General features: G+C 49.9%; 3 protein-coding genes and 1 long non-coding RNA gene across 10 annotated transcripts; 2 read left to right on the top strand and 2 right to left on the bottom strand.

The window, feature by feature from the left end:
- The first annotated feature begins 62 nt into the window (after positions 1 to 62).
- On the top strand, positions 63 to 2,120 carry LOC143442089 (uncharacterized). The gene is made up of 2 exons (XR_013110008.1): positions 63 to 129; positions 838 to 2,120. It is a non-coding gene; the product is annotated as an uncharacterized LOC143442089 (long non-coding RNA).
- Positions 2,121 to 4,010: 1,890 nt separating this feature from the next.
- On the bottom strand, positions 4,011 to 11,715 carry LOC117721699 (uncharacterized). Of its 2 annotated transcripts, none has more exons than XM_034520502.2 (5): positions 10,857 to 11,715; positions 10,243 to 10,511; positions 8,955 to 9,101; positions 4,503 to 4,634; positions 4,011 to 4,227 (listed from the first exon to the last, which is right to left on the bottom strand). In XM_034520502.2, the coding sequence occupies exons 1-5, from the start codon at positions 11,567 to 11,569 to the stop codon at positions 4,160 to 4,162; spliced, it is 1,329 nt and encodes a 442-aa protein (XP_034376393.1). In that variant the 5' UTR covers positions 11,570 to 11,715; the 3' UTR covers positions 4,011 to 4,159. The 2 variants fall into 2 exon arrangements, with proteins under 2 accessions (XP_034376393.1, XP_076791852.1); XM_076935737.1 differs by having other exon boundaries at positions 4,022 to 4,227; positions 10,243 to 10,504; positions 11,302 to 11,586.
- Positions 11,716 to 11,799: 84 nt separating this feature from the next.
- LOC117721715 (uncharacterized) lies at positions 11,800 to 17,983 on the top strand. Of its 6 annotated transcripts, none has more exons than XR_013110004.1 (5): positions 11,800 to 11,843; positions 15,280 to 15,480; positions 16,353 to 16,499; positions 16,976 to 17,048; positions 17,250 to 17,983. XR_013110004.1 is itself a non-coding variant. In XM_076933063.1 (4 exons), the coding sequence occupies exons 1-4, from the start codon at positions 11,816 to 11,818 to the stop codon at positions 17,531 to 17,533; spliced, it is 570 nt and encodes a 189-aa protein (XP_076789178.1). In that variant the 5' UTR covers positions 11,800 to 11,815; the 3' UTR covers positions 17,534 to 17,674. The 6 variants fall into 6 exon arrangements, 2 of the variants coding, with proteins under 2 accessions (XP_076789178.1, XP_076789175.1); XR_013110006.1 differs by having other exon boundaries at positions 16,443 to 16,499; positions 17,250 to 17,981; XR_013110007.1 differs by having other exon boundaries at positions 16,443 to 16,499; positions 16,976 to 17,109; positions 17,250 to 17,975.
- Positions 17,984 to 18,258: 275 nt separating this feature from the next.
- LOC117715292 (kallikrein 1-related peptidase b5) lies at positions 18,259 to 22,396 on the bottom strand. Its single transcript, XM_034512052.2, has 5 exons — positions 22,236 to 22,396; positions 20,198 to 20,357; positions 19,040 to 19,326; positions 18,808 to 18,944; positions 18,259 to 18,463 (listed from the first exon to the last, which is right to left on the bottom strand). Exons 1-5 carry the CDS (start codon positions 22,357 to 22,359, stop codon positions 18,308 to 18,310), a joined length of 864 nt encoding a protein of 287 aa, XP_034367943.1. The 5' UTR covers positions 22,360 to 22,396; the 3' UTR covers positions 18,259 to 18,307.
- Between the last annotated feature and the right edge of the window lie 276 nt (positions 22,397 to 22,672).

The following is a 22,672-nucleotide window of genomic DNA, read 5'->3' as shown; positions in this document are numbered from 1 at the left end:
ACATCTACGCCTGAGCCTGCAATCCTGCTTTCTTGGTAGCGGAAAGACTAAACGTCTGTTGCCGCTAGAACGTTCCTGACCAGGTGATAAGGAGTGTTGTTTCCGAAGAGGATGAAAATAATGAAGGACGTATCTGAAAGGTTCTTGCGTTACTCAGGTCAGGCAGTACTTAAGACAGTCCCATGGAGGGGCGGGACGAGAAAGGCCCCCAAGGGGTGGGAGTGAGGCCAGAACCCGAAGGTCCCGGACTTGCCAGCGAGGCGGGGTAGTTAGCTGCAGGGGCTGGGTTATGCTTAAAGGGCCTACCCAGCGGTAGTCGCCACTGCATCTCGGGAGGCAGGACCAGCACTGACTGGCAGACTTTTAGGGACTCATGGGTGTGGTGTAGTTAGAGTACTGTGTTCTATGGTGGGCGGGCCCAGAGCAGGGACGCTAGGGCGGAAAAGCGGGTATTCCTTGTGCTGGAAGGAGGGCAGCTTGGGTCTGGATCCCTGGGTGTGAGGGAGGGTGGATGGTGTCTGGACCCTTGGGCATAAAGGACTGGGGCTGGAGGACTGGACTACTGGGTATGAATCTGGAGGCTGAGATAGGGACTGCTGGGTCTGAGGAAGGAGGCGGAGGTCTGGACCCCTAGACATTCTGTCTGTTCCCTTGGGGATAAGGGTCGGGGTTCTGAATTCTTGGATGAGCTGGAGGTGGGTACTCAACCACAAAAGTATAAAACATTTTTTTTTTAAGTCTGTATCTCGTACCAGGTCTCTTTTTCTTCAGGTTGCCCTCCATATAGTCTTTCCATGTTACACTCTTTAAGCTATAGATTCCTTAATGTGACATTAGTATTCTATGTTTAGCTGGCCCTCTCTGCTCATCAGGGCTCATTCTCATTCCATGGAGGAGACTGGCCTTGGAACCTAGTGGTCTGAAGTAAAGGAAAAGCTTCTTCTCTTAGGTAAATGAGTTTACGTTATTGCTGCTGACTCTCACCAGAGGAAAAGCAACGGTTTCAACAGGGCCCCCAGTGATGTTTCTATGTGTGCACCCCACTCATTTTCCTCCCTCACTTGTAGCCTGCCACATATCTACAGAACCTACTGAGTCCTTCTTTGCCACAGGACTTTTAGCATGTTCCATTCTGTCTGAGTTTCAAGCAACTCCAGTCCACATAGCTTCCCTCTTCCTACAGTCACCTTTGCTCACCTGTCATTTTAGCAAAGAATCTCCGATGGACTCCACTCCCACCTAGCCCCCTCTTTCTAGTCCTAGCTCCCTTACCATATTTTTGTTTTGTTTCTTGACACAAGGTTTCTCTATATAGAACAGGCTGGCCTTGAACTCAGAGATCTTCCTGTCTGCCTCTATGCTTGGTTTCCATGACCACATTGATGGTTAATAGAGTCAACTTGACCAAATCTGGTATCACCTAGGAAACCAGCCTTGGAGCAAACCTTGTGGACAGTTTTCTGGGCTAGGTTAGCCTCTGACCATGCCTGTGCACAGGTTATCTTGGTTAGGCTAGTTGACCGAGGGAACCATGGGCTGCATAAATGGGAAAAGCTGAGCACAAGTGTTCATGTCTCTCTGCAAATGCAATGTGACCAGCTACCTCCTCAAGCTCTTGCCTCCTTGCCCCCACCCTACCTTGCCATGTGATAGACTGCACTTTGAACTGTGAACCTGTCCCCTTAAGAGGCTTGTATCAGGGTGTTTTATCATAGCAACGAAAAATACTCAAGATACCTTTCTCTTTCCCCATAGCATGGATCCCCTTACCTTCATCTATGGGCACACATCTTGCATCTGTTTGCACAGCACCGGGACTGTGTTTGTTTGATCACTTGTAGATCTAGTACAAGACAGAGCTGTTGCTCACCTCTATTTAAAAACGGACACATTTGCTTGGGGAATGTGGCGTAGTTGGTAGAGTGTCTGTCCAACATGGAGGAAGCACTGGGTTCATCCCCGGCGTTAAACCAGGCATGGTTGTGCCCACCTATAATGCCAGCAAGAGACTGAGAACTTAGCTTCCATCTTGGCTGCACAGTGAGTTCCAGGCCAGCCTGAAATATGTGAGAGCACATCTAAATTTTTTTCCTTTGAAAATAAAATTTGCTTATTTTAGATTTATGGCTATGAGTGTTTTGCTTGCATGTGTGTATGCCTGGCACCCTCAGAGGTCAGATGGGAGTGTTGAACTGGAGTTATGGGCAGGTGGGAACTGCCATGAGAGGTTTGGGAATCAAGCCCTGGTTCTTTGCAAAACCGAGTGCCCTTAACAGCTGAGCCATCTGTCCAGACCCTGGCGAATTTTTTTTTTTTTTTTTTTTTGGTAACTCAATTGTGGAGTTCTTTTTTTTTTTTTTTTTCCAAGTTTATTTTTATTTTCATTTGTGTGAGTGTGCATGTTGGTGGTGGGGGGTGGGTTGCCTGTATATGCATATATATGAACGCAGTACCTGCAGAGGCTGGAAGAGGGCAGAGCTGGAGTTACAGGCAGTTGTGAGGCACCCGAGGTGGATGCTAGGAACTGCACCCAGTCTTCTGGAAAAGCAAGCAAGCACTCATAACCACTAAGCCATCTGTCTTAGTTAGGGCTTTATTGCTGTGAAGGGATACCATGGCCAAGGCAACTGTTATAAAGGAAAACATTTAGTTGGGGCTGGCTTACAGTTCAGTGGTTTAGTCCATTATCATCATGGCGGGAAGCATGTCGGTGTGTAGGCAGACATGGTGGTGGAGGAGCGGAGATCTGTATCTTGATTCACAGACAGCAGAAGGAGCCGGTGTTCCACACTGGGCAGAGCTTGAGCATAAGAGACTTCACAGTGAAACCCACCCCCACAGTGACACACTTCCTCCCACAAGGCCACACCTACACCCCTCCTAACAGCACCACTCCCATGCCAAGCATTCAAACATATGAGGTGGGGGTCGGGGGGTGGGTGGCAAACCTATTCAAACCACCACACCATCTCTCTAGCTCTTTGATCATGCAGTTCTTGGATATGAACTTTGTAGATAATATTATGGGGTGGTATCAAAAGGTTGGATCCGTGTAGTATATCATTGCCTCTACTTTACAGACAAGGAAACTGAGTCCCAAGTGGGTCAACCTTGTTATGGAGTCATGGGGCTAGAAAGTGACAGTCTCTAGACCTATGAGAATGAGAAAAGGGGCCCTCATTTCCCTGTGTGGGACGTGGTGGTGGACCTGGGCAATATGGGAGTTTTTACCTGGGTTTTAACCCTTCCCCGCTCATCAGAGGACTCTTGGTCCCACACCTCCCTCCCAAAGACCTACACTGAACAGGCTTGTGCTGCCGGTCTTTGGGAAGGAGAGAAGGGGTGGGGGATGGGACTGCAGGAAAGGACGGGAGGGGAGCTGAGGGTATGAGCAGAATTTCCTCAGAAAAGGCGAGTTATTGATTATAAAACTAAAGTTTGGAGCTGGGGCACAGTGATGCCCACCTTTAATCCTAGCGTTCAGGAGGCAGAGGCAGGCCCATCTCTGTGAGCTCAGGCTAGCCTGGTCAACATAGTGAGCCTCTGTCTCAAAAACAAAAACAAAAAAAAAAAACACAACGGAAATCAAAAGAAGTAAAGGCTGAAGCCAACTGTCCAGCCAGCATGAAGCACCTGTGGCCAGGTGGAAGTGGCTCACACTTTTAATCTCAGCACTCTGGGGGCAGAGGCAAGTAGATCTCAATGAGTTCGAGGCCAGCGTTGTCTACAAAGTGAGTTCCAGAACAGCTGTGGCTACACAGAGAAACCCTGTCTTGAAGCCACCCTCCCCACCCCCTCAAAAACCACCAAACTAAACCAAACCAAACCAAACCCTACCATTTGTTTGCCAAGGACCCTTACCCCAGTCTCTTTTCTGACCTTTAGTGGTTTCCTGAATCCATTTTCTACCCGTCTACTTAGGAGGACAAAGATGACAAAGTTGGGGGAAGGAAATATGGCAGTTCCATGAAGTGCTTTGTTCAACATACAGAGCCAAATAAAGACATTTTCTGGGCAGAAGATATTTCTCTTTAAAATATAAATTAGCATTCTGGGTTAAAGGGAGTCAGAAGTTACATGAGTATACATGAGTATAGGGGTGGATTGCCAGGCAGTTGACAGCCTAAGCACACCATTGGTGTTAGTTTATTGTCGTGTCTTAAGACCACATGGCCTGGAGTGACAGGATAGACCAGAAGTTAATATAGTTCAGATAGGAGAAGAAACCTGAGAGAGAAAGAGGGCAGAGAACATAGAGGTCAGTAGGCTAGCCTCACCTTGTACCCCACACTGTCCTAACCCAGCCCCTGTCCCATCCTTGAATCCCCAAATCAACTTCACCCTCAGCTTGTCCCCAACCCATCCCAAGCCTACAGGGATCCCCAGCCTTGGCTCCAAGCCCAGTCCCACCCTCCCTGGCCCTATGTGAAACTCTACCCTGACTCCCAACAATCCCCCCAACACCATCTGCACACTGAGGCCACACCAGAGCCCAGCCAGACCAATCATCAAGAAGAAGAAGACATTGATCCAGGCAAGGTAGAAACTGCTTCCCAGTGTGTAGGTCATGCCTTCCTGTAGGAACTTCCGGGCTTGCATCAGGTAGAACAGGACCCCCAGAATGATGCTGACCCCTGTGTAGCACAGAACAGGTGTAACTCCCCACCCTAGGCTTAGTCACAGGCTGTGGCTTTCTCACTGTGGTGCTGGTTTCCTTTAACTCCCTATGCAGCTGAGGATGACCTTGAACTCTTCCTGTCTCAGACCTGTGCCATGCTCAGTGTCTACAGTTTGGGATGGATCCCAGGGCTTTGTGCTCTCTAGGCAAATGCTCTACTGACCGAGCTGTATCTCCAGGCCTCCTTTTTTCTCTTCATGTAACTTCTTCTTTCTGTTTCTCTATTTTTCTTCCTCCTACTTCCCTCCCTCCTTTACTTTCTATCTTCCTTTTGGTTTTTGTCATTTGGAGAGAAGATCTTGCTTTGTTTATAGCCCAGGCTAGCTACTGGACTCATTGTGTAGTTCAGGCTGACCTTGTACTTGCTGATAATTTTCTCTAACCACCCAAGTGGTAGATTGCAAGCATCTGCCACCACATTGCCTCTAATGACTTTGATCCTAAACCTCCAACTGTTGGACTCCTGACAGTACCCTGATGTGAGACATTGGAAGGTTTTGGGACTCAAAAACCAGGCCTCTTACCTTGCCTCTGTCCCTTACCTTAGAGCAGTCTCTTGTGTGTCTGAGTCTCAGTATTTTCATCTCTACAGTGGGTATTACCACCAGCTTGTCTTTGAGGGGCATCATGAGGGTGTGTGGTGATTGGTATGTATGTACATGACCCATGGTAAGCCTCAAAGACTTTGACAGATTCTCATTATTGTTATTGCCTCTTTAATGTTGGGAATCTGGAGCCACAGATACACACACACACACACACACACACACACACACACACACACACACAGACACACATGGGGGGAGGGAGAGAGGGAGAGGGAGAGGGAAAGAGAGAGGGAGAGGGAGAGAGAGAGAGAGAGAGAGAGAGAGAGAGAGAGAGAGAGAGATCAATCATTTTGGTAATTTGAATCAACAGGAATTGAAGATGATTTGTGAGAAGAGGAAAAATAACTTAATCAGATTAGACAAAAATGTACCCTTTATTTGAATTATTGAAAATAACACAAGATGTTCAGTTAAAACTATAGAATTATCTGACTGAAAAAGCCTCATTTTAAACTAAGGTATTTTATATTAATTGTGACTTACATTAAAAAATATTAAGCTTAACGTTTATTTTATTTTTAATTATGTGTGTGTGTGTTTGTGTGTGTGTGTGTCTGTATGTGTGTGTGATGGGGTGATGGTGTGCACAACTGCTTGCATGGCCCATAAGGGCCAGAGGAGGGCAGTAGCTCCCCTGGAGCAGACATTAAAGCAGCTGTGTGCTGGTATGTGGGTGCTGGGAACAGTATTCCACTCTGCTGCAGAGCAATATGTGCTCTTAACCTCAAGGTGACTTTGTAGTCTCGACAGTTATATTCAGAAAATTAGGAGTGTGCTGCCTTCAATACCAGCAGTAGGAAGGCAAAGCAACACGGTGGCTGGGATTTCTGGACAGCCTATGTTGCAAAGTAAGATTTGGTCTCAGAAATATTCACAGTGATAGCATAGCAAGAGCTACCAGATGAAACACTCACCAACCAGCAACCAACAGAATGGAGATACATGCTATCTCTTCCCAGCTCTGCTCTCTCTTCCCAGCTCTGCTCTCTGTTCTCAGCACTGCTCTCTGTTCTCAGTCTGCTCTCTGTTCTCAGTCTGCTCTCTGTTCTCAGTCTGCTCTCTGTTCCCTGCACTGCTCTCTGTCCTCAGTCTGCTCTCTGTTCCCTGCACTGATCTCTGTTCTCAGTCTGCTCTCTGTTCTCAGCACTGCTCTCTGTTCCCAGCACTGCTCTCTGTTCTCAGTCTGCTCTCTGTTCTCAGCACTGCTCTCTGTTCCCAGCACTGCTCTCTGTTCTCAGTCTGCTCTCTGTTCCCTGCACTGCTCTCTGTCCTCAGTCTGCTCTCTGTTCCCTGCACTGCTCTCTGTTCTCAGTCTGCTCTCTGTTCTCAGCACTGCTCTCTGTTCCCAGCACTGCTCTCTGTTCTCAGTCTGCTCTCTGTTCCCTGCACTGCTCTCTGTCCTCAGTCTGCTCTCTGTTCCCAGCACTGCTCTCTGTTCTCAGCACTGCTCTCTGTTCCCTGCACTGCTCTCTGTTCTCAGTCTGCTCTCTGTTCCCTGCACTGCTCTCTGTTCTCAGTCTGCTCTCTGTTCCCAGCACTGCTCTCTGTTCTCAGTCTGCTCTCTGTTCCCTGCACTGCTCTCTGTTCTCAGTCTGCTCTCTGTTCCCTGCACTGCTCTCTGTTCTCAGCACTGCTCTCTGTTCTCAGCACTGCTCTCTGTTCTCAGCACTGCTCTCTGTTCCCAGCACTGCTCTCTGTTCTCAGTCTGCTCTCTGTTCCCAGCACTGCTCTCTGTTCTCAGTCTGCTCTCTGTTCCCTGCACTGCTCTCTGTTCTCAGCACTGCTCTCTGTTCCCAACACTGCTCTCTAATCTCAGTCTGCTCTCTGTTCCCTGCACTGCTCTCTGTTCTCAGCACTGCTCTCTGTTCCCAGCACTGCTCTCTAATCTCAGTCTGCTCTCTGTTCCCTGCACTGCTCTCTGTTCCCAGCATTGCTCTCTAATTTCAGTCTGCTCTCTGTTCCCTGCACTGCTCTCTGTTCTCAGCACTGCTCTCTGTTCCCAGCACTGCTCTCTGTTCTCAGCTCTGCACTCTGATCTCAGCACTGCTCTCCGTTCCCAGCACTGCTCTCTGTTCTCAGTCTGTTCTTTTTTTTTCAGAGTGTTCTCTCTTCCCAGCATTGCTCTCTGTTCTCAGCACTTCTCTCTGTTCTCAGCACTGCTCTCTGGTCTCAGCACTGCTCTCTGGTCTCAGCACTGCTCTCTGGTCTCATCACTGCTGGTCTTCTATAAAAATTTTTTTGTGACACAACTCCAATTTTAGGTCAATTATCATGACTTACAGGAGAACAACATCATTTGTTTTCTAATTAAAATGCTCTCTCCATCTCTTTATTTGGGTCTGTGTGTAGACATGAGATGTTCTAATCAGCATGTCTTTTGAGAGCAGGGGAGATTATCATCATGAGTGTTAGTTATCAAAGTAGCATGAAAAGCTGTCCTCTGTTTTCTCAGTTAACCTCACACTCCAGCTTACTGAATGCTGTGATTTCAGACCTGTGCCACCATTGATGACTTCTCTTAAGGGAGACCACATAGAGTACCTCATTTACACATGCCCAGAGTCTTAGACCTTTCTCTACCTTGCTTTGGATAGACCCTAGGAACTTGTCTGGAGGTTTTAGCAGGGGATTTTCAGTTATTTATATGACCTTGACCAATGGACCACCATTCTCTACTGGGTAAGGAGGAACACACACAGAGGGGCCAGGGAGGAGAGGATGCTTGCCTAGCTAGTCGGATTAGCTGAACCAATCATGGGACTCAATGTGGTGACAGAAATAACAGAGTTAACATTTTCTAATTGAACACTCACTACATTTTCACATGGCAGAAAATATTATCTCCACCGGGTTGAGATGTGGCTCAGTTGGTAGAGTACTTGCCCAGCATTCATAAATCCCTGGGTTCCATGCCCAGCACTACATAAACACAGCACAGGAGGAGCTGAAGTTCATGGACATACTGGACAGAGTTGGCTGCATATATATGAAGATCAAGATCAGTCTCAGCTACAGGAGACCCAGTTTAAAAAAAAAAAAAGAAAAATGTAAAGTTCCAGGCAAGAGATGAGAAAAGAGTGAAATAATTTGAAGCAAACTCTTTGGAAGGTGGGACATGGAGCTGTGTGCAGGGGTTAGGGTCCAGGAAGTGCTGGCAATGAGAACAGGTGGAAAGTTTCTTGGGTTTTGGTTGAAGAAGAAGATGGAATTGGGAATTGCTTGGGATGAGTTCCAGATGGAAGTTCCCAGCTGGTAGGTTGAAGCGTGGACTGAGGATTTGAAACTATGGTTGGATTGGGACTAAGGATGAGGCTGAACATCTCAGAAGGAAAGAGTCTGGTTGACTTTGAGACAATCATGGAGGGTAATGAGGCTTTGAGGCCAAGTTGGCTGTTTAGATCTGTGAAGAGGCTGAGGAGAGTAAAGAGGGTGAGGTGGAGGTGGACCAGGTGTCAGGGAGGAGGACTTGGGGTTTAGCTTTGCTGGCAGTGAGATGGGAGCTAAGAGAGGAGGCTGTTTTCAGGCGCAGAGGCATCATGATATCTGGGGATTTGTAAGGAGGTAGAGCTGGGACTGAGGGTAAAGATGAAGCTGGGGTAGGCTGAGTATAGAGGGGATGCGGCTAGCCTTTGTGATGGGCACCCATGGAAAGCATCGTAGTGACATACCTGTCATGAGGCTGCAGATGAAGAGAGAGAAGTCCATCAAGGGCAGGTTAGTGCTAGGGAAGAATATAGTACTGATGAGACCCATACACACACAGAAACTCATGACACCGGAGATGAGGAGGCAGGCCCAGGCCATGTCCAGCAGATCTGGGGAAAGAGGAGAATCAAGAACACCAGGACTGTGCTGAAGAGATGGTTTAGCAGTTAAGTATGCTTGCTGCTCTTCTGGAGGACAGAGTTCAGTTCCTATCGCCTACACTGGTGGGTTAAGATCACCTGTAACTTTAGTTTCAGAGAATTTGATGCCCTTTTTTTTTTTTTTTTTTTTTTTTTTTTTTTGGCTTCCGTGAGGATCTGTACTAATGTACATACCATACACACACACACACACACACAAACACACACACAGATATCATAAATTTAAAAAAATAAAAAATAGGTGGTCATGGTGGTGCATGCCTCTAACCCCAGCTCCTGGGAACCAGAAAAAGGCAGATCTCTGTGAGCTTGAGGCCAGTTTGGTCTACATATTGACAACCTATCTCTAATAAATACATCCTTTAAAACTAAGATGGAAGGGTAGGGAAGTGCCTGATGTCAACCTCTGGCCTCCACCTGTGTAACATGCACATTCATACAGAGAAACACAGACAGGTACAGGCACAGACAGGCAGACAGACAGACAGACAGACAGACAGACAGACAGACACACACACACACACACACACACACACACACACAGAGAGAGGCACACACATACTACTAGAGGCCAGATGAAGGCATCAGATTGCCTGGAACTGGAGTTACAGGTAGTTGTAAGCCTTGTAAGCCACCCAAGAATGAATTAAGACCCAGGGAAACGAAACCTTTGGTTTGCTGAAACAGGTGCTGAAATAAAGGTGAAATAAGCCCTCTCCTCCCCAAGTTGCTTTAGGTCATAGTGTTTTATCATAGTAATTGAAACCCCTACTAAGATCGTTCCTGAAGAATGAAACCTAAAGTTGTCTTCTGGCCTCCACACACACAAGCATGCACAGATGCACTTGCATCTGCACACTTATGTATGCCCACACAAACCAGTATTGAGCTGCTCTAAAAATAAAATGGGTGTTAAGTGCATCAGATCTGGGAATGTGAGGTATGCTTTTTGGTCAGTGACATCAGGCTCTTGGGCATGAAGACATTGTGTGGGCATCAGAGTAACCTCAGGGGAGAACGGCTCCTGAAGTTCTCTGGAACAAAGAGGAGACCTGGGTCTCTGGAGGGGGGAGGACAGGGCCAACCTTACACGCATTCTTATCGTATTCATTCATGCAGGAGATGTCAGGGCAGCGCATGAAGAAGATGGTGTCAATGGGGATGGTTGGGGGGCCAGCGGGGTCCCCTGAGGGTCCTAGAGGCACTTGGAAGTGGATCGAAGGCTTCCACAGGGCGACGAGGCTGAGCATCAGCATGCCGCCCACAGCCAGCACCAGGCTGAGGTACCTGCTGATCTTCTTGGCTTCCAGCAGCAGCCTCCAGCCTATGGGAAGCAGTGTCCAGAATTTGCTCTGAGTCCTGCGACAGATCATGTGACTGGCATCAGCAGGAAGCCCATCTACCCTGTCCAGTCACCCCCCCCCCCCAATTCTTCAAATCCCACCTGAGAAGCCAGGCTGGGTGGCACATGCCTTTAGTCTCAGTGCAGAAGACAGAAACAGGAGGATCTCTGAGCTCAAGGCCAGCCTGGTCTACATAGAGAGACCCCCGAGACACCATCCCAACAAAACAAAACACCAGACCTTATCTTTTATGTTTACCCAGGTTTTCCTCTGCCCACCGCTATACCACCCAGTTTCAAATGCAGCTGTAGAATTCCAGGCTTGAATATGACCCCCACCCCCACATTCCTCAGGTACTCACCTACTAGGGTTCATTGTACTAGAAAAGCTGGACAGTTTCGAGGCGCTGCCTAGATTACTGTGAGTGGATATAGAGTCCTCAGAAAACTCTTTCAAGCTGTCCTTGGAGTCCCAGACAAAGGACTCAAAACTTCTGATGCTGGCCTGTGGGCTCTGGGTTATGGATGGGGGAACATCCACACTGGGTCTCGTTTGTTTTCTGTTGGGGCTATAAGACTGGGCTGTGGAGGGGTGGCTTTCAGTTTCAATTTGTGAGCTGGGGAGTTCTGACAGGGTATGAGAGCTTAGGATGCTGAGTCGGCGGTTATGGTAAAGAGAAGAAGTCTCTCTGGAACTGAGCCATCGATGGTAAGCCACAGACTGTATGTCTTGTGTATTGGGCTGGAAATCCTGAGGAAGGGTCTCTTGATTACTTAACCTTCGAGGGAGAATGGTGGATGGGGAACTCTGTGTACTGATCTTGCGAGGGAGAAAGACAGTTGTTGGTGGTTCCTGGATGCTAACTCTTCGGGTTGTAGGTGTGGATGTTGACTGTTCCACGTTGCTGAATTTGCGAGTGTGGATGATGGGTATAGGTGCCTGCGTGTTGGCCTGCTGACCATGGGCAGCATCTTGGAGGTTGGAGGTCACTTTTGGAGCGTCTTGGGTTTCATTCTGCCTGCTGTAGGGAGCTGCTGTCTCTTTGCTCTGGAAGCCAGAGGGGTTCTGGTCCATGTTGAAGAACAGGATGGGGCTAGTCTCTGAATGTACTCAATTTGCATCCGCCTCTGCTTCCAGGCACTCCCATGGCTTCCTGGATACCTGTTAGTCTGACTCTAAGGCTATGTGTGCCTCTGTCTGTGGCTCCGGCTCTCTGTCTCTCTGTCCCCAGACAGCACTCAGGGATTTGGGCTAGGTAGCAGCTGGGGGTGGGGTGGGTTCTATGACAGTTGGAGGGGTTCCAAGAGGCTGCGGTTGGCCATGGCCTTAGACTCCACCGTAAGCCTTCGTGAGTGACCCTGCTGTTAAGGCTGGGCTAGTGGGACTGGACGGAGTATGGATTGGGTAGGACAGGTGATGCTGGGTTAATGAAGGTCTGAGCCAGGCCTGGCTAGGATCAGGTGGAGGCAGGACTGAGAGTCTGGAAGGCCCGAGATCTGAACTCATATTTCCTTTTACCTATTTGTGTCTTCCCATCAATTCCCAGGTCTGCTCTGAGCCATTTCTATCTTTTGTTCCCATATTCGTCTCCATGTCTCGCCCTGCTTCTTCCTCATCTGCTTCTCTTCCTTTCACCCTCCCCTGAGGCCTCACACAATACTAGTCTGCTTCTTGCTTCTAAAGACTTCCACTCTGGGGTTAGGGGGAGGAGAAAGACCCAGCCACAACTTGGTAAGGACCAAGGTAGGCAGGCAGGCATCCCAAACGGGGAGGGAGTTTCAAAATCTGTTTCCCAAGGTGGGTATGATGGTGCATATCTGCAGTCCCAGCACTCAGAGGCAGGAGGATTACACTGAGTTTGAGCCCATCCTAGGCTACAAGAGGCTGCTTCAAAATAATAACAACAAAAACAACAATAGAAAATATTCTTCTCTTTCCTCAAACTTTGATTTGCTGAACTTTAGAGGATTACTCACAAATTTTATATGTTTATTACATAATACCCTCATTATTAGATTTTTATTTTTACGTTTATTTGTTTTAAGATTTAGTTATTTATATCTTTATTTTATGTGTATTGGTGTTTTGCTTGCATGCATGTTTGTGTGAGAGCGTCAGATACTCTGGAACTGGAGCTGCAGACAGTTGTGAGCTGTCATGTGGTTGCTGGGAATTGAGCCTGGGTCCTCTGGAAGAGCCACCTCTCCAGCCTCCATTTATATTTCCTTGTGTGTATGTGTAAGTGCTTGCATGTTTGTATGTGCACCATGTGCTTGTAGAGGCCAGAAGAGAGTGTCAGGGTCTCTGGATCTGGACTGCTAGGCAGTTGAGAGCCTTCCAGCTGGGTGTGCTGAGAAATGAACCCTGACCCTTTGCAAGATCCATCCAAGCTCTTAACTCTGAGCCTTCTCTCCAGGTCTTACATTTGGGGTGTGTGTGTGTGTGTGTGTGTGTGTGTGTGTGTGTGTGTGTTGGTGGTGAACCACGGGGAGTGTGTGGAAGTCAAAGATGAGTTCTGAGAGTTGGATTTTCTTATTCTACCATGTAGGTTGTAGGGACTCTGAGGTCAGGTCATTAGCTTTGGTGGTCAAAGCTTCAACCTGATAAGCCCTATCTTGTTGACCTCTCATTCATTCATTCATTCATTCATTCATTATTTTTCTATCTAGCCCTGGCTATGCCTAATCTTATTACATAGCTCAGGTTAGCCTCAAATTCAAGACAGTCTTCCTGCACAAGCTTCTCAAGTGCCAAGGTCACGCTCAGGTGGCAGCATGCCAAGCTTGGTCAGCTTTCGGTGATTCTGTAATTTTGAGAATCCAGGTATTATTCTTTGGTTTGAGTGCTGTTTTGAGACAGGGTTTCTCTACATAGCCCTGGCTGGCCTGGAACTCACTCTGTAGACAGGGCTGGTCTCAAACTCACAGAGGTTTCTCTGAGTCTGCCTCTCGGGTGCTACAATTAAAGGTGTGCATCACTACACCTGGCCTTAGTAAATGTTGTTAATTTTTTATTTTAAAGGTCAAAGGTGATTTTTGAGATGTGCCTGATTATATGATGCATTCTAGTTTAAAACGTGCTAAAACTGCATCTTAGAGCAAGGTGTGGTAGTGTCTGGCACTCAGGAGGCAGAGGCAGGCAGATCTCTGAGTTCAAGGCCAGCCTGATATATACAGAGTGAGTTCTAGGTAGGCCAAAGTTACACGGTGAGACCCTGTCTCCACACTGAAACCTAAGAGCAAACTGCATCATAAAGTGGACCAGGATGTGACAAATCCATTGTTGAGATATTTGTTTGCCTACTACTAATTTGCTTAATTTCAAAATTAAGCAACAGTGGTTTAAATTGTAAACACTTGCTGGACTGGATGGTGCACCCCTGTAATACCAGGACTGAATATGCTGAGGCAGGAGGATCACCAGAATGTTGAAGTCAGTCTGGTCTGCATAGTAAGTTCCAGGCCAATATTGAAATCCTATCAAAAAAAAAAAAAAAAAAAAAAAAAAAAAAGTAAGCAAAACCTAGGTCAGCACAGTGACTCAGCAGGTCAAGGCACTCACTGCCAAGCCTGAGGGCTGAGTTTGGTTGATGATGATTGGAATCCACATGGTGGAAAGACAGAACTGAATCCCCAGGTTTTCTCTGACTTCTACACGTGTTCTGTGGCTCTCATGCTCCCCCTCCTGACTGCAAAAGCATACACACAGACAAACAAATGTAAAAACCAACAAACAAACCTCAAACCAAAACCACAAAACCAAGGCTGGGACTGCAGCTCAGCAGACTGTTCGTTTGGCATGCATAAAGCCCTAGGCTGTCTCCAGCCTGGCACAAACCAGGCAGAGTGGTGCGTGCCTGTCATCTCTGCACTGGGGAAGTGGAGGCAGGAAGGTCAGAAGTGTAAGATGATCCTGAGCTACATTTTGGGGTTAGCTCAGCCTGGGCTTATGTGAGATCCTTTCTTAAGAAACAGCAACCAGAAAATGTCACTTCCCCCGAGGAGTCCCATTAAGGGTTCAGCTTGGCAGCTGCATATTTCGGTGCACACCGTTGATCCCAGAATTTAGGAGGCAGGGGCTGGTGGATCTTTGTGAGTTCCAGGTTAGACTGGTATACATGGTGTATTCTGGTCAGTGAGATCTTACATAGAGAGACTTTGTCTCAAAAGTTAAAACATCAGGAGTTCAGTATGGGTTCTGTTACAGAGAAGGAGACCTACCTAGCCTTTGACACCTACTTACTGTCATAGGTTTCAGACCAATGCCCCTCTCATTGAGCATCTAGACTATTTCAACTCCCACGGCAATGATCACATTTGACCTGGGTGTAAGCATGTGTGCCTTGTAAGCTCCAAGAAAGCCAGGCTAGCCGGAATCCAGGCTAACTGAGGAGTTGGTGATCAGCTGGCCTCCAAGTTCTCCTTGAGTTCTAGGCCTCTGTGCCCAAGTTCTTTTGAAAACTAAACTGCTTTTTTTGCTCTAAGGATGAGAAAGGAATGTTTCATTTATCCACTCACGAGTTCATTCATGCACTCATTCATTTGCATATCCATTCATGGATACATAGTCAATCATGGGGGAGTTCCAGACAGGCATACTGCATCAGAAGAGGTCAGTGTGAATGGGAAGAGTGAAGTGGTGTTGGAGATGAGCTGGAAACAGCTTCCACAGGGAGCTGGTTGTACATGAGAGTGGGGAATGGAAACGAGGAAGAGGATGAAGGTTGGTATACATCGAGTGAGTGGAGAAAAGATCCAGGTCCCCAGAACTTTTTCCTTCCCCAGCTGACCTGCTCTGTTCCTGGGAGGAGGACCGAAAGTTGGTCCTACGTGGCTGGTCCCTCGTCTTCATCTTCCTGGCAACTTTGTTGGTGTTCAGCGTGGTGGATGGGCGGATGGCCTATGTGCAAGGTCCGTACACGGGCTTCATCGGCATCTGGATTGACTGCAGGAGGCATAAGTGTGCCAACGTGGGCCAATTCACTGGTCAGTGTGTACACAGATTGTGGGGCCTGTTAATGGTGCTAGAGGTCACTGTGGGGGTGGGCCACTGGCACTCTCCCAGAAGTCTCTCTGGGGGAGTAAGTTAGGGCATAGTTGTTGATGGGTAACTCTATGAGTAGCAGTAGAGTTATTTTAGAATTTTTAGGTAGTGAGTTTGGTAATGTGAATGGAGGTGATGTTTTTTTCTTTTTTTTGGGGGGGGGGGCAGATTGCTGAAGCTAGAACCCAGAGCCTTACACATACTCCACATGGGCTCTACTACTGAGCCACGCCCCCAGAAGAACCTCATTGGAGGATTCTAGGCAGGGGCCCCTCATTGGACTATTATTCTAAGCAGATGCTCTACCTCCGAACTAAGCCCCAGACCCTCATTGGGGGATGGATTCTAGACAAGCGCTGAGCTACATTCCCATCCTCTGCCTTGTTTGAGACAGGGTCTCATGTAGCTCAGGCTGGCCTCCAGCTCAATGTGTAGCTGTGGATAAACCCTTCGTGCTCTGCCAACACTCAGTTCAGCCCAGTACTGAGGATGGAATGCAGGACTGCACACAAACTAGGCAAGCATTCTGCTAACGCAGCCACAACCTCAGGACCCTCAGACTGCTTTTACTTCGTATTTTGAGACGGATAAGGTCTACATGTCTCTAAACTGCTCAGGCAGGCCTTGAAATGGCACTCCTCCCCAGCTGCCTGAGTACTTAGGTTAGGCTCCTCATGGTGTGAAAGGAAGGGGAGAGGAAGAGAGAGAGAGAGAGAGAGAGAGAGAGAGAGAGAGAGAGAGAGAGAGAGAGAGAGAGAGAGAGAGAAATAGAAGTTGGGGTGATTGTAGTTATCTCTCCAACTCTCCTCCCCAGTTTACATTCACATGAGCAAGGGCTTCGTATTTCTGGCCCTGGCACTATGCCTCATCCTCCTGCCCACCATGTTCCTCTCCTTCCGACCAGTCTGCCGCCGCCTGAACAAGATAGACTTCATCTTCAGTTTCTTCAGCATTGGCATCGGTAAGTGTTGGCAAGGCCAGGGGTGACTAGGGATCCCCCACCCAAACCTAGAGCCGCCTCCTACGCAGAGGTGTGGCTGGATTTCCAGTTCTGATGCTCCGAGGGAGAGGGCTTTCTCTATAGCTCAGACTGGCTGTGGTCGCACTCTGCAGTCCGTGCTGGATATGCCATTTGAATATGCCATTCTCCTGACTCAGCATCATAAGTAGCTGGGATCGAAAGCTTATGCCCACTAGTTGTGACTGATGGCTTTCTCTCCCATTTTCCTTTTCCCCTCTGAGTATGTATCCATTTGTCGTGTGTGTGTGTGTGTGTGTGTGTGTGTGTGTGTGTGTATGTGTGTGTGTGTGTGTGTGTGTGTGTGTGTGTGTGTGTGTACACTTGTGGCAGGTCAGGGAGGTTGTCTCTGTCTCTCTCCTTTTGGGGGTGGTGGTGTTCCCTGTCTAGCCTTCTGTCCTTCTCTGGCCCCACCCCAGTGCAGGGCTCCTGATTCTCCTCAGCCTGACGCTCTTTGTCGTCAACTGCAATAGGCTGCGCCCGAGGCCACAGGTATCCTACCAGCTGGCCTTCTACCTGTGCTGGTGCGCCAGCGTCTTGATGCTGTGGGCCGGTGAGGGCGGGGCCTCGGATGGAAGGGCGGGGCCTGGGCAGGGCAGGGGCGGAGCCCAGGAAAGGGGGTCAGCCTCCAGGGCCGAGTTGGGGCTTGGGGTGGGGCTCTGAGTCGAGTGCCCACGGGGTCCCTTCCCACAGGAACTTTGTCGTTCCTCAACCAAGTGCGGATGTGGAACTACACTACGCCTTTCATGGAGAGGAGGCTCAGCTACTTCCGTTGGGCCTCGCGACACCACTCGTTGCAGTTGCAATTGCAGCACTTGGAGCCCGCCCAGAAGCTGTCTGCTGCAAGCAGCTTTGTGAACTACCATGGGGCTCCCCAACAGAGGGACGCCGCAACTTCTCAGGACACTGATGAGTCCCCGCGGCCAGATGCCTCTACCTCTGTCCCCGTGACTCAGTTTCCATCAGACCTCCCTTGAGGTCCCATACGTCCCCTGAGAGCAGGTAGCACCCTCGGGACACAGGTGGCAAGCCCGGCTCCCTGCTCTAGGGCCCACTTCTTGCTGCCTGAGTCTTGGCAGGGACTGTACTCTGGAAGTCTTCCAATACTCTCAGCTGCGGCTGTGTCCTTCTGAGCAGACACTGGTTTGTGGTCCCAAGCCGCGGGAGCAGTGTGGTCCTTTTCCCAAGCGGGGCGATGCTCCGCCCCACAGGGCATGCCCCTAAGCCACTCTTCATCCTTTGGTCCAGCCCTACCAGAGACATCCAGGGGCCCCAGGTGGACACTCTGCAGCCTAGCCTTGGGGGCAGTCCCTGCCCTTTTGTGGACAGACCCCTTCCCAGGAAGTCAAGGCTTAATTAATGTAACACCCCTGCCCCCTTCCTGGCTTCCCCGACTCAATAAAAGCAGGTCGGCAGTCTAAATTCTCAGTGTCCCGACTGCTTGTCATCTCTGCTTCCAGTGTAGGGTCAGGCCTCTAACTTTTCCTTTGTGATCTGAACATTTTCCTTGCCAGAGGAGACTCAAGTGGCATCCCTGGCTTGCTCTGAGCCTTTTGTCTGCATTTGTCTCAACCCCACCCCTTAGCCAACAGTACATGTACACCTGTCCCTTGCTGATCTCCTTTGGAAGTCCTGACTTTAGCTGGGTGGACCTTGATTTGCTGCTCAACTCCAGAAGGCCAAAGAATATCAGACCTTGAACTCATTTGCTGCATGGTGGGTTTTATTGAGAGCAGGGGACAGTGTGACACTCAGGGGTTTTTCTCCATAATGTCTTGTATCCAGGATTTGAACTTAATAAGTTTGGTGTAGATGGCCGGCACATTGGGTTCAGCGCATGGAGAGAGGCCCCATGACGTGAGACCTTGGAGAATACCATCACAGATCAGTGGGCCTCCGGAGTCACCCTAAAAACAGGACAGGGACAGGAGTAAGAAAGGGCCTGGCAGCTGGGCTCTACTTGACAACCGGGAACTGATTCCCAGGGAGAGGAAGGCAGGGACTCTTAAGAGGTAGCTCTAGCCAGTAGGTGAGGGTATCCAGCTCTTGGGAGGCCAGCTCTTACAGGGACAGTCCCTGAAGCCAAGTCAGAGAGGAGAAACAGTACCAGTTACAGGTTCCTCTCAGCATGCATCACTTCCAGAGGGAAGGATGCAAAGCACCTGCCTAGGCGGAGGTGTTGAAGTGGGAATCAAGACCTTCAGTTCCCGCTTTCATCCCTTCACCTCACTGCAGGGAGGGGCTGTCTCACCGCGCAAGTGTCTTTGCCTCCAGCCATTTCTCCTGCACACAGCATGACATCTGTCACCTTCTCTATGTGGGCTTCAGCACACACCTCATTAGACAGGAGGTCGAGGTGCACACACTGGAGATCATCTGGGTTTTCATCTGGGTGGATCAGGAGGCAAGAGGGTGGTGAGCAGACCCCAGCCCTGTCCTCTCCGCCCCACCCCCCCCAGCTGTGTTGCTTAGACCAGACATACACTTGATGGGGTCAGTGCTGCCCCAGCCTGAGGCAAGGCAGGTGCTCCCCACCGTGGGTTCCTCATTGGGCAGGTCGATGACCTTCACAACATCTGTGAGTTCAGCAGGCTTGCTGAGGTGGAGCAGCATCAGGTCATTGCTGTAATCATCCTCAGGTTGTCGGGTGTGGTTCTTCATGAGGGTCATGTTGAAGCCAGGGTGAGGGAAACTCTGGCTGACAAGCCGGTGCTGAGCAAGGGGCTCATGCTCAAATAGGTTGTTTTTGCCCAGCCAAACCTGGTACTTGCTGAGGGAGGGAAGGAGATGGAGGGCGTGAGAGGAGGCAACCAGGGAGATTGGGCAGAGTACAGGGGGAAGAGGGGGAGGAGGGAAGGAGGGAGGAAGGGAGAGAGAGTCAGAGACAGAAACACACACACACACACACACACACACACAGAGAGAGAGAGAGAGAGAGAGAGAGAGAGAGAGAGAGGCACACACATGACTATAGAGACAGAGAGACAGAAAGAGACAGAGACAAACAGAAGACAAGGGAAGAGGGGGCAGGGAGGAGGGGGTGGGCCTGAGAGCTGCTCAGGTGCAGCTGGGACTGGGCTAAACTTCCCCAGCAGGTAAGGCCTGGCGCACAGCCCAAGGTCTGAGCTCTCACCCTCCCCCCCCCATCCTGCTCTCTCTGTACTCAGTTACCACCCCCCCCCCCACCCAGCTTCAGCCCTGGCCAGCCCTTCTCTGTGTGTCCTCAGAGTAGACAGAAGGTCCTAAAGGCCAAGCTGGTCTGAGGAGACTGAGGACTTCTTTCACACACTACACTTAGGGGCAGCCCTTTCTATCCTCAGGGCCCTCTAGGCCTGCTCCCCTCCATGGTCAGCACTGATAAGAGAACACATGAGACCCAGACCTAGACAGGGCTGGGCAGAGACCTGAGGGGGAGACACTCAGATGTGAATACAGACAGGAGACATACGGACAATAAGACAGAAAAGAAAGAAACAGGACTCGAACACAAGCCTGGAGGAAGGAGCAAAGAGAGACCCAGGAGGTCATGGGTAGACTTTCAGCCAGTCCCACCCTCCTGCCCTTCAGTACCCCAGCCTGTCCTGGAGTCATGTTCTCTGGCTGCCACCCTCCCCTGCTTTCCTGTCTCCTCCCTTACTCACTCGTTATGGCAGTGGGCAGCGGTGAGAACCCAGCTGGGGTGTATCAGGACACCCCCGCATTGATATTTGGTGAAGCGGTATACAGCTACATGCCAGGGTTGGGAATTCTTCTCACATTTAAATCCTCCGACAATCCGAGACTGGATGGGAGGTACAGCATCTGCAACGGGCAAGGGGGAAGGGGAGGGTTGGCACAGATAGGGAGGTGTACTGTTGGGGGACACAGTTAGGCAGGGCTGGGATCAGAGGACATGGCCAGGGATCTAGGGAAAGGGTCTCATGTATGGCTGGTCCTGGATAGGAAGGTCTATGCTGTGGGAACGGATGGGCTAAGGGATGGCAGGGTACTCAGAGAGTGGGGGATTCCAGTTCATTCTTAGCCGAATGAGAGTGAAATCAGAAGCCAGGAGGCTTTGGCATTTAGAGTCTCCAAGGCCTGAGAAGAAGTCAGGGCCTGGGCTGGGTTTTGGGAATTCTGGAAAGGGTGAGGTCTCAGAAAACTAGATTTGAGTGAATACATGAATCCAGGAAAGGGAGCTTGGGGATGACTGGGGTTTTCTGGATTGGGCATGAAGTGGCCAGCTGGAACGGGAGAAAATGAGGTGTTTCCAGATCAAAGGAGCAGGGTTAGGGTCTGTGGTGGAGATGATATCTAAGAGGAGTGAGGCTCCCTAAGAACGGAGTTTGAGATGGGACAAGGATGAGAGAAGGAAATTCTGTGGGACTGTGAGGGAAAGGCTTTGCTTCCTGTGGAGGCGGGGCAAATGATCTGGTATTGGAGAGACTCAGGGTTCTCTCGGAGGCAGCCTCGGGACTGGAGTGAGAAAGGAGTTAAAGCAAAGCAGGCCACTATGAGGCAGAGAGGAGGACCCAGTTGATGTAGGGTACTAGAGTTAGGTATTGGGGTCTTTGAGGGTGTTCTACACAGAGTGGGAAGTAGGGAAGTAGTGGCAGTGGGGCTCTGGTCAGACAGGACAGGAGCTGGTGAAGGACAGAAATAGCAAGGAGCCTGTGGCTGAGGGAAGAGGCTTGAGAGGGAAGATGGAGTCTAAGCACAGCATTTGGAAACAGAAGAAAGCCTGGCAAGCCAGGCCCAGCAGCACTTCTCTGTAATCCCAGTACACAGAAGTCTGAGGCAGGAGGATTGCCATGGACAACATCATGAGACACTAGCCCAGAACTTGTTCCCAAGAGCTGGGCAGAAGATGTTGCAAGCATTAGGACCTGAGCTGAACTCTCCAGGACCCAGGTAAAAAGTCAGGTGTGGTGATGTGTGCCTGTAAGCCCAGAGCTGGGGGCTGGGGGGTAGAAACAGTAGGGTTCCTCTGGGACTTGCTGGACAGTCAGTAGAGCCTAACAGGAACTCTCCCAAGGTGGCAATCAAGGGATGAAGATACTCGGGGTCCATGTCTGGCTTCTGCCAGCTGACTCCTCCTCCCCAAACCAGACTAAACCAAAAGGCCAGTGAGAAGGTGCATGGGCAGACCTCTCACACTAACAAGGGGGGGAACCCATCTGATGTCATAACCAGAAAGGGGAGAACCCATCCGATGTTATAAGCCAATTTGGGAAGTGAAACTGTTGGTAGAAACTGAGCAACTTGAGAAGATGGGGGACCAGTTGTCAGGAAGTGGAGAGCACAGCTGAAGGCTGACAGCTGCTGGACAGCCAAAGGCTCTAGTGTGGGATTTAGGCAAGCCCTTGGCTTGGGGCTGGACTATTAGGCTCTAGGAAAAACAACAAACTAGAGGGACATCTGAGGTCCTAAGGTTGGTAAGGGGTTGGGTTCCTTAGAAAGACTGGAGAAGCCCAGAGACGATGGCTAAGGAAGAGGAGAACGTTCTGGAAAATGGAAAGGAGCAGGGGCCTGACATGGGAGCAAGGGCTGTGAGGGACTTGGCAGTGTTCAGGGGCAGAGACGGAGGAGCAGGTGGTGCTTCGGGATGTAGCAGGGGTGAGGGGAGAGGGGAAAGAGATGTCCAGGGCTAAAGGCAGCATGAGAGTCAGGGCTCTGACCCCTCCCGCTTCCCCGTCTCACCAATCCCTCCTAGGAACAGGGCGAGGAACAGGATCAGGAACCACATGGTAACAGGTGTCCAGGAGCAGCAGACGGTGAGCTTGGAGCTGAGGAGCCTCCTCAGGGAGCCTTTAAAAACCCTCATTCTCCTCCCCAGCCCTGCCCCTGCCCTGTTGGCACCCAGATGCTGGCCAAGGCCCTGCCCTTGCTGACGGAGGTGGACTCCTTGCTCCCACCGTCACGGCTGTGGGAGGGGAGGGCCCCATTGCACCTGCTGTCCAGTAGGTCCTAGGTCACACTGGATACCTTCCCAGGGCTAAGTCTGGGTGGGGCAGGGCCTGCTGCTCCTGGAGCTGTTCGTGTTCTGGGGACCATAGCCAGATGGCAAGGTCAGGGGCGATGGTGAAGGGGTGCGTTAGGAGAGTGGAGGAGGAAGTGACCCCCAACACACAGCTCTA

The sequence above is a fragment of the Arvicanthis niloticus genome, chromosome 1 (assembly GCF_011762505.2).
Source record: "Arvicanthis niloticus isolate mArvNil1 chromosome 1, mArvNil1.pat.X, whole genome shotgun sequence".
Lineage (NCBI taxonomy): Eukaryota > Metazoa > Chordata > Mammalia > Rodentia > Muridae > Arvicanthis > Arvicanthis niloticus.
This window is presented reverse-complemented; position numbering and strand designations above follow the sequence as displayed.

Coding starts and splice junctions, on each gene's coding strand:
- LOC117721699 (XM_034520502.2), bottom strand. CDS start 11,569: ATGGACCAGAACCCCTCTGGCTTCCAGAGCAAAGAGACAGCAGCTCCC. Junction 4,635..8,954: donor CATCTGCAGCCTCATGACAG/GTATGTCACTAC, acceptor TGTGCTACACAG/GGGTCAGCATCATTCTGGGG. Junction 4,228..4,502: donor CTTCTTCTTCTTGATGATTG/GTCTGGCTGGGC, acceptor TTTCTCTCTCAG/GTTTCTTCTCCTATCTGAAC.
- LOC117721715 (XM_076933060.1), top strand. CDS start 11,816: ATGGCCTTAGACTCCACCGTAAGCCTTC. Junction 11,844..15,279: donor AGACTCCACCGTAAGCCTTC/GTGAGTGACCCT, acceptor TTCCTTCCCCAG/CTGACCTGCTCTGTTCCTGG. Junction 15,481..16,352: donor CAACGTGGGCCAATTCACTG/GTCAGTGTGTAC, acceptor TCTCCTCCCCAG/TTTACATTCACATGAGCAAG.
- LOC117715292 (XM_034512052.2), bottom strand. CDS start 22,359: ATGAGGGTTTTTAAAGGCTCCCTGAGGAGGCTCCTCAGCTCCAAGCTC. Junction 19,327..20,197: donor GCTGCCCACTGCCATAACGA/GTGAGTAAGGGA, acceptor TCCCTCCCTCAG/CAAGTACCAGGTTTGGCTGG. Junction 18,464..18,807: donor GAGGCAAAGACACTTGCGCG/GTGAGACAGCCC, acceptor TCCTGTTTTTAG/GGTGACTCCGGAGGCCCACT.